This window comes from Phocoena sinus, chromosome 12 (genome assembly GCF_008692025.1).
Source record: "Phocoena sinus isolate mPhoSin1 chromosome 12, mPhoSin1.pri, whole genome shotgun sequence".
NCBI classification, from domain to species: Eukaryota; Metazoa; Chordata; class Mammalia; order Artiodactyla; family Phocoenidae; genus Phocoena; species Phocoena sinus.
In genome coordinates this window covers 72,849,957-72,859,852 of record NC_045774.1, presented here as the reverse complement: position 1 = coordinate 72,859,852, position 9,896 = coordinate 72,849,957, and the positions used below count along the sequence as shown (strand labels likewise).

At 42.0% G+C, this 9,896-nt stretch overlaps 1 protein-coding gene across 1 annotated transcript in view; it reads right to left on the bottom strand.

The window, feature by feature from the left end:
* Positions 1-210: 210 nt before the first annotated feature.
* ME1 (malic enzyme 1) overlaps positions 211-9,896 on the bottom strand; it is a 191,418-nt gene continuing 181,732 nt past the window's right edge. The window contains exons 13-14 of the mRNA XM_032651130.1: positions 6,332-6,430; positions 211-1,886 (exon numbers count right to left, since the gene is read on the bottom strand). Coding sequence (XP_032507021.1) covers positions 1,719-1,886; positions 6,332-6,430 — 267 coding nt within the window. The 3' untranslated portion in view covers positions 211-1,718. The remainder of the gene's footprint in view (positions 1,887-6,331; positions 6,431-9,896) is intronic.

Below are 9,896 nucleotides of genomic sequence, written 5' to 3'. Positions count from 1 at the left end.
CTCTCCCGTCGCGGAGCACAGGCTCCTGACGCGCAGGCTCAGCGGCCATGGCTCGCGGGCCCAGCCGCTCCGCGGCACGTGGGATCTTCCCGGACCGGGGCACGGACCCGCGTCCCCTGCATCGGCAGGCGGACTCCCAACCACTGCGCCACCAGGGAAGTCCCAGCACTGTCATTTTTAAGTGTAACAATATTTTAAGAGAAAAAGACAATTATTTTATAATTTTATTCATTCACTGTTTCTATGCTTTAATAAATCTTTGCATAAGTAAATACAATTAGTTAGAGCTACAAGACAACACGGAAACTAGACGAGAAATAGGCATTCCGGATCTTTTCAAAATAACTATATTGAGGAAACTCTTGACTAAACGTTACCTTCAGAAATACCCCTACCTCTTCTACTGACACCTAAAACAACTTGTGTAACCTTCCACTTTTAATGAAATCACGTACTACTATAGTTTGTCTAGAACATCTTCTTACACTCTTTAAAAGAATTACTTCAAAAACAAAGAAGTCTCCAGATAATTCTATAAATAAATAGTAAACGTTACTGGCACCTGAGCTTAGGAATTTACAGTTGTTTCCACTGGTTCAGTTATTAACTTCAAAAGTAAAACCTGAAATGAACGTTCATTTCTGGGCTGTAACTACTGATAGTAATTAGAATATTTTAATATCTGATGTAAAGATAATTTCTGATATTGGGGAAGTGGTTACAAAACTTTCTTCAAACCCAACCCAGAGGAAAGTGAGTTAGTTTGCTGCAACACAATGAACTCTTAATTACCTGAGCTAATCAAGGGGACTTTAGGCCAGGTCACTCAGTCGGGAACTCAGCTTGCCTTGACTCTGGGGATGTTTGTCTGAAGACGTCAACTCCACAGGCAGCCCTTTCTCAAGGAGCTCACCCACTCTTCTTCTCAGCTCTGCCCACTTCTCAGGCCGTGCTCAGCTGAAGGCACCAACCTCAGGATAGGGCCATGGTTCACAAAGGCCCAGCAGCAATGGTGTGGAGCTGAGATAGGGCACTTGGTCAGGGGGAAAGAAAAGTGCTTTTATGAAGGGAATTCTGACTGAGGACCAAGGTGATGAGGAGATGGAACAATGTCAAAAGAACATTAAAATCTAAGGCTGCACAAGGCATTGTAAACAGCAGTGGTCTTTCTTAGAAATGTTAGAATTCAGCTGCACAAAAAGAACAGATATAAGCTAGGGTTGGGATAAAAATATCTGAGGAGTTGTTTTTCTCTAGGCAACAGAGTAAGTGTTGTTTCTGTTTTTAGCAAAAGTTCGTCTATGCCTAAAATTCATTTCGATCCTTTTTTTACAAAATAGATTTTTAATAAAATGAACAACAAAAGCATTATGGGTTTTAATACTGATATCAATTTATTACTAATTTTAGTCTTCCCCTTAGCTCCCTATATAAAAATGATGGGTTTCTCAGCAGTAGTTACAATAGCTTTTAAACAGAACTTGGGCAAAATAATTAAGATAGAAACCATAAATAACCATAAAGTAAATGAAGCAAAATTGTCTAGTGAGATGTTTACCTAAAGTATATTAATATTCGTCCACAAATTTTTAGATTGTTAAAGTAAAATTATCTTACTCTAGTGTACTATGAATCATTATAAAAGATTCTAATCTTTGAAAATTATGAAAGACTTCAAGATCTCATCAATGGAGTTAGAAATATCAGCTATTAAGCTACTAGTCAAGTTTGGTCTGTATTTTCTGGGCCTCTTCAGGCCAGGAATAACAATCGGGTAGAATCTGCTCATAATCAGTGCTATACATCTGAGAGTAGACAAATGCTTCCTTGTTTTGGGGTTCAGGATAAACTGTGGCTGTCTTTTCTTGGTATGCATCTTTCACAATCTAGAAATAAGAAAGGAATATTAATTATTTTAATGGATAGAGATGATGGTGAGCACATGTCAGAAATTTTTTATCTGTTTCAGCAACAGATGAATGGATAAAGAAAGTGTGGTACATATATATATATATATAATGGAATACTACTCAGCCATAAAAAAGAACAAAATAATGCCATTTTCAGCAACGTGGATGGACCTAGAGATGATCATACTAAGTGAAGTAAGTCAGAAAGAGAAAGACAAATAACATATGATACCACTTATATGTGGAATCTAAAATATGACACAAATGAACTTATCTACAAAACAGAAACAGAATCATGGACATAGAGAACAGACTTGTGGTTGCCAAGGGGGAGTGAGGGGCCAGGGAGAGACGGATTGGGATTAGCTGATGCAAACTATTATATATAGAATGGATAAACAACAAGGTCGTACTGTATAGCACAGAGAACTATATTCAGCATCCTATGATAAACCAAAATGGAAAAGCGTATTAAAAAAAAAAAAAAAAAAAGAATGTGGGGGCTTCCCTGGTGGCGCAGTGGTTGAGAATCCGCCTGCCGATGCAGGGGACATGGGTTCGTGCCCCGGTCCAGGAAGATCCCACATGCCGCGGAGCGGCTGGGCCCGTGAGGCATGGCCGCTGAGCCTGCGCGTCCAGAGCCTATGCTCCGCAGTGGGAGAGGCCACAACAGTGAGAGGCCCGCATACCGCAAAAAAAAAACAAAACAAAACAGAATGTGTGTGTGTGTGTGTGTGTGTGTGTATATGTTTAACTGAATCACTTTGCTATACAGCAGAAATTAACACTGTAAATCGACTATACCTCAATTTTAAAAAAAGAATTTTTTATGTATCAAAAAATTAAGTTCTAATTTATATCTTGTCTGTTTCCAAAAAATTAAGTGTATTATAATAGAACACATAATCACAAAGAAGATACAAAGTGAAAATGCAATTATGTCACAAGAGTAGACTACGGTATCAGCAAGAAAGCAGAGTGTGAATAGTACAGATTTACTCATGGGTGATCCTACCAGAATTTCTCAGATAAGTCCGTCTTAACAGCCTTGAAATGACTTGACTGATAATTAACTGAACTAAATACCTTAAAATCCCTGCTAAGTTTGAACTCAGATACCCTGCAGTTTCAGCAATCCCGATTCCAACCACGGCCTCCTACACAACCTCTTTCTCTATCCCAGGGTCTCCTGATTCTAATCAGCGGGGCTCTGGAGCCAGTCTCCGTGCTCTGTGCCTTGCCGCTATCACAGAACCTTGTGTCCACGTCTTTGTGGGGAACCCTCAGTGCTGGCTTTCTCCTTTCAGAGCTGTCTCCTGCCATGTCATTCTTTTCCTAACCTTACTTGGATCCATGTGGTTGCACATTATGCTTTTACCCTTTAAAAATCAAAAACGACCTAAAAAAAACTGTGTCTCAAGTCAATTTCCCCGAAGTCAATTTCAAACCTTCCCCTCCTCACATCTCCATTTGACTCTCATCACTCTGTTGGGAAAATTCCAACTGATCAAAGAGAATGATCTCAATTCCTCTTTTCCTCAACTCAAACTGTCTCCTCCGTATCGTCAAACATTCTCTTCCCCTGCCTTCTTTGAGAAGAATGGATTCTCCCTGTTGTCAAAATTAATCACTCCATATGTGCTCTTTCATTCACTCCAGTCTTTAAGAAAGCAATCATTACGGAGCTACTTGTATGACAGACTTATTTGAATAAGCGTGATCTTGAAGAATATCAGAATGGTGAAGTATCTCTTCTCAATGTAAAATTATGCGTTTATGAAAAAAAATAAAGTTATAAAGAGTGTGCTGTACTGTGGAAAAATGTTTATGAAAAAAGCATGATCAGAAGTACGTGAATACACCCTTACACGTTATTACAACAGTGTTAGCAAAGAAAGCAAACAGACGAAAACAGACTGCAAGCAAGCACACACGCCAAAACGAAGACAATGCTTCAGAAAGGCAGAATGTCAGGTATTTTCCTCTCTTCTAGGTTTCAGAGTACCTATGATGTGGTAATACTATGTTTTTAACAGATATTCTTGAGTTACAATTCACTGACCACAAAATTCAATGGTTTTAACATATAATCCAATTATTTCTTTTTAAAAAAATTTTTTTAATCCAATTATTTCTATAAATTCAGAGTTGGGCAACTGTTACCACATCCCGTTTCAGAACATTTCCATCACCCCCAAAAGTTCCCCTGTGCCTCTTTTGCAAAGGCTGTATCACTTTTATAATAAAATGTTCTGTTTCATTCCTGACACAGACTCTGCGGAAATCCACTCCTCTTTCTGCTCCCAGGACACACTGTATTAACGATGCACTCTCTCAGTGAAATCTTCACTCTCCCCTTCTCGTCAACGCCAGACTCTCTGGAAGACGAGAGCTTCACCTGTTACCACGTGTAGATGATCCACCACCTTTATATCCAGCCTCTCTTTAAGTTTCAGTCATCACCGTCTACTTGTTAGAATTGTACATTTGAACGTATTGGATTGGCCAAAAAGTTCGTTCGGGTTTTTCTGTAAGACGTTACAAAAAACCACAACGAACCTTTGGCCAACCCGCTGCCATGGATACCACAAACCTGCAGTCTACTTATATCACCTTCCTTCCTGAAGCTGATTCTTTGTCCAGGTTTCCCAATTTCTGTTTATCCACTCAGCATTCGTTCCTCTTTCTAGGTGTAATATCTGAGTTTTTCATACTCTCCTGCTGTCCCTCGTCTTCTTAGTTACCCCTCTGATCATATGCTACTCCTTTTCATTGAACCCTTCAAAATGAACTTAAAGGGATAATGTGATGTTCAGTGTATTAATAATTCAAACTAGTTTAAAACTAGTAGATACAAACTAGGAGAAAACATAAGCATACTCTTTCCTAAATAGATAACCAAGCAGATTACCTGAAGTTTTTTTTTTTGAAGGATTACTTGGTTTTTGAAGCATCTACCCTGAATCAACAAAATAAATCATGACATATGAAATCTAAATAGTGTTGTTCTGATAAATTTGCCAATAGCTTTGGTTTTCAGCCAGGAGCAAATCTGCCTCCAAGGGGACATCTGGCAATGTCTGCAGACATTTTTGGTTGTCACACCTGTTGCAGAGGCTACTGGCATCTGGTGCATAAGGGCCAGGGATGCTGCTGAACATCCGACAATGCCCAAGACAGCCCCCGTGACAAAGAGTAACCCAGACCCATGTGCGTAGCGTTGAGGTTGAGAAACCCTAGTTTCAACATATGATGACTACTGTGGGCTGAAATACGTCACCTGAAAATGTTGATGCCTTAACCTCTAGTACCTCAGAGTGGGGCTGTAGTTGGAGACAGGACCTCTAAACAGATAAGTTAAAATGACGCTATTCCGGTGGGCTCTAACCTAAGTTGACTGGTGTTCTTATAAGAACGGAAAACTTGGACACACAAAGAGACCCCAGGGATGTGCAAACAGAGGAAAGGCCACACGAGGACCCAGCAAGGAGGTGGTCATCGACAAGCCAGGGAGAGGCCTCCAAAGAAACCAGACCTGCCAACCCCTTTGTCTTAGATCTCTAGCCTCCAGGAGAAAATAAATTTCTGTCATCTGAGTCACCCAGTTTGTGACAGTTTGTTATGGCAGCCCTAGTAAATGAACACAACTAGCCCGCAAAAGGAGTCGGTTTCTCTCTCGTCTTAGTTGTAGAAAATGGAGCTGCTTCTCGGCTAGTTCCTTGAAGAGCTCACCCGCCACGCCAGCCAGCTTTGAGTTCTCTGTTGTCACTGTTTCGCTTTCTGCCCAGTATAATCAACTGTGATTTTCAAGGTGCCACACATCCACAGAGACATGGATAAGGCAGGTGGTTCAAGGTCTGTCCCTCTACCATATGTGCAATACTGTGGTGACTATCTCAGTGTCATATGGAAGATACCAACCAAAAAAAAGGCCAAGTGGAGGGAGCTTAGCTGAAATGAAACCCTGATGAATTATCTGAATTATGGGAGAGAAACAGGATGAGGAAATTAATGATTCAACCCATCTCTAAGGATCAAACATAGTTCCCAAGCTCTACCGAAGCACCAGGCCTCATTTCTCTGACTTCTGACATAATAAGTTGATACAGATATTTCAAGGAAGTGGATTTTTAATACCTAAACATGCACATTCAGCCATAGGTGGAAGGGAAAATAATGAGACTTCAACAAGAGTGGTTTTTACCTTTTCTGCAATTTTCAGAGAAACATCTCTAATGGTGTCCAAAGGAGGATCAAACAGTTCCCAAGCTCTACCGAAGCACCAGGCCTCATTTCTCTGACTTCTGACATAATAAGTTGATACAGATATTTCAAGGAAGTGGATTTTTAATACCTAAACATGCACATTCAGCCATAGGTGGAAGGGAAAATAATGAGACTTCAACAAGAGTGGTTTTTACCTTTTCTGCAATTTTCAGAGAAACATCTCTAATGGTGTCCAAAGGAGGATAAAGCCGGCCCTCTTCCAAGTGTTTATCTGATACTTGCTGAGCTATAACCTTAAAAAAAAAAAAAAAAAAAGAAAGAAAGACAAAAAAATACTTCATACCATAGAATGTGGTAGTTGTGAGGATAATGGTGAATGGTCGCGGATAAAAGCAGATCCCATTAACGCCATCATCCAATTGCATCTCTTTCTCCCTTTCTCCCTTTCTCAGTGGAAAAACTGAGCTCAGAGGGGCTTGGTGACTGGTGGCGGAAGACAAATAGTGAAAAAGATGGGGATGAGTGTCTGGGTTTCCTCTTAACCCAGTTCCTTTTCTACTGTACCATGAAACGCTGGCGGCTTTCTTGTTTGATGCACTAGAGGGACGGGGGAAGAAGGGTAAGAAAGGCAGAGGAGGATGAGGAAAGTGATGGAAAAGGACCCTGAAAACAGAGGAGAGGCTGGCCAGGCCTTGCTCCCAGCTCACATACACTTGCACGGGAGGTAGAGCAGGAGGCCGAGAGAGCTATTTCCGACTCACATGGCAGAGCAGGATACAGATTCTGGATTAGCCAAATCGCCTAAGTAGCCTCAGCCTTTGCTGTCCCCAAACCAGTCCCTATTTCTAAAGGAAACAGTGTAGACATGAAAATGGGCTACAAGGGTAGATCTTATGTTAAGTATTCTTATCACATACACATTCATAATAATAATAAAGAGGGTGGGGAAAAACTTCTGGAGGTGGGCTTCCCCGGTGACGCAGTGGTTGAGAGTCCGCCTGCCGATGCAGGGGACACGGGTTCGTGCCCCGGTCCGGGAAGAGCCCACAGGCCGCGGAGCGGCTGGGCCCGTGAGCCATGGCCGCTGAGCCTGCGCGTCCGGAGCCTGTGCTCCGCAATGGGAGAGGCCACAAAGTGAGAGGCCCTCGTACCACAAAAACAAACAAACAAACAAACAAAAAACTTCTGGAGGTGATCGATTTGTGTATGGCATGGATTGTGGTGATGGTTTCAAAGGTGTATACTTACTTATCTCTAAATTCATCAAGTTGTAAGATACATAGCTTTTTGTTATGTCAATCACACCTCAATAAAGTGGCTTAAAAACATGAGGCAAATTGACGTTATGTGCTTCCTGATGTGATTCACTGAGAAGGATTCGATTATTAGGCAAACCTAAACCAAACCCTCTAACCACACAACTTAAATCATGAGGAATGTTGTGAAAAACAACTGGCCTGTACTCTTCACAATGTCATCGCCGTAAAAGAAACAGAAAGGCTGAAATGCTCTTGCAGATGAAAAGAGTAGTCTAGAGGCTATAAAGGTCTTTTTTATGGATAACTGGCAAATTTGAATTTGGATTATACGTTAGATAATAGTATCATATCAACGTTAAAGTTACCTGGGTTTTCAGTTATCCAGTGACTTACATGAATCAGTGTCCTCCAGACGCTGCTGTCAGTGGGGATCTCTCTAGTGCCCTCTGGGCAGATAGCAGAAAGGGTGGGGCAAGGAGAATGAGAGAACACAGAGCAGGTGACTTAGGAGGAGGGTGTGAGGGTAGGAGACCCAGGTTTGCCTCCCAGATGTGAACAGGAGGGAGGAGACTGTTCCAGGCTGCTGCACAGACCGCGCAGGGCCAGCAGGGCTGTCCCCAGGGAGCATCAGAGGTCCCAGAGACTGTCCAGAGGACCGAGAAATCCAAAAATCTCTTTGTGATATAAAAACGTGCAGGAATAGTCTTTGAGATTGGTGCCAATCCATGAGACTACTAGTTCCGTAAGACATCCAATTAGTACTTTGACAATAACCCTAACAGTTACTAGATTTGGGGTGGGCAAACAAAACATTCACCTAGATCTCCTACATGCTACTTTTGTTAACTACAAAATATAATCTAGACAAGAACCTTCTTCTTTTTGCCCCTTCTAGAGGTGTGTCTGTGGTGTTGTATTTATTCTCACTGATAAATACTACCGACTACTAGTTCTATTTAATTCAATAAGTATTTACTAAGTTTCTGCTACGTGCTTTAGTATCGCACTAGTGCTACTGGTGTTTTGAAAGAAGTATATGGGAGACCTTCTGTCTTCAGAGAAGATAACATACAATTTAAAAATAAGGCAAGACTTGATTGTTCAATACATGAAACTCTCGAGAGCATAATACAGCTAGGAATCAAATGAAGTGTTTCCTAGAGACAGCCATGGCTTAGGAGAAAGATCAAAATGAGTCAGAGAGGCCATAAAAGGACCCAAGGACGAGGTGAGACTTAAGCCGTGACCTGAAGATAGGCTTAGACAGGTGGAGAATGAGTCTCGGAGTTTTCCAGGCAGGATGATACATCGGACAGTTACATGGGTGTTCACATGCCTGGTGTGTTTAAAGGCTTTGGGTTGAGGGAGGATAAAAGGAACATCAGGCTTCTAAGCTTCGGTGCCTGCTTAGAAAGGGTGTCACGAACAGAAATGCGGATATCGAGGGCGAGGGGAGATAAGAAATGGTTTTCCACATCGTATTTAAGGAAACAGCAGGACATTTTGGTGGAAATACCCATCAGGTCACTGGAGATGTGGTGAAACATAAGAATAGGGATATACAGACTCGGCCCCTTTTAGAATGACGATAATGGAAATAAGAGAATGCGTGAGATCTGTGAAAGTAGACTTTAAAAGGAAAGAGAAAAGTGAGGGCAAAAAAACTGAATACTAGGAAGAAGCTTAGTTGAAAGGAACTTGAGGGATTTCCCTGGAGGTCCAGTGATTAAGACTTCGCCTTCCAATGCAGAGGTACGGGTTCGATCCCTGGTCAGGGAGCTGGGATCCCACGTGCCTTGCGGCCAGAGGCCCAAAACATAGAACAGAAGCACTGTTGTGACAGGTTCAATAGACTTTTTCTTTTTTTGCGGTACGCGGGCCTCTCACTGCTGTGGCCTCTCCCGTTGCGGAGCACAGGCTCCGGACGCGCAGGCTCAGCGGCCATGGCTCACGGGCCCAGCCGCTCCACGGCATGTGGGATCCTCCCGGACCGGGGCACGAACCCGTGTCCCCTGCATCGGCAGGCGGACTCTCAACCACTGCACCACCAGGGAAGCCCTCAATAAAGACTTTTAAAAAAATGGTCCGCATCAAAAAAGTCTTAAAAAAAAGGTGGGGGGGACTTGAAAGGATGACAAAGAAAACGATGAGGTGGCATGAAAAACAGGAATATTGTGTTGAAGCCTAAGAGGGGAACGGTGGAAAGGCCAAGGTTCAGCCGGAGAGATAGCTGGCTGTGATAAGAATAACACCAGTAACCTCACCACATCTTACTGTTTTCCTTCAGAGGTGTTTGAGAGTAATTATTACTTTCCCTGAGTAGAAAGACTTTTTTTTTTTCATGAAATTTGTTACTAGAGGGTGCTGGAGTTATTTAGGAAAGAAAACACTGGCTACCATGAGTAAAAAGATCTTTCTTCTTCTGATGTGTCTGCTATAAAAGACAATGACTACATTTCCCTTAAGTAAGAACAACTTTGAAGAGCCCTCATAAGTAAGT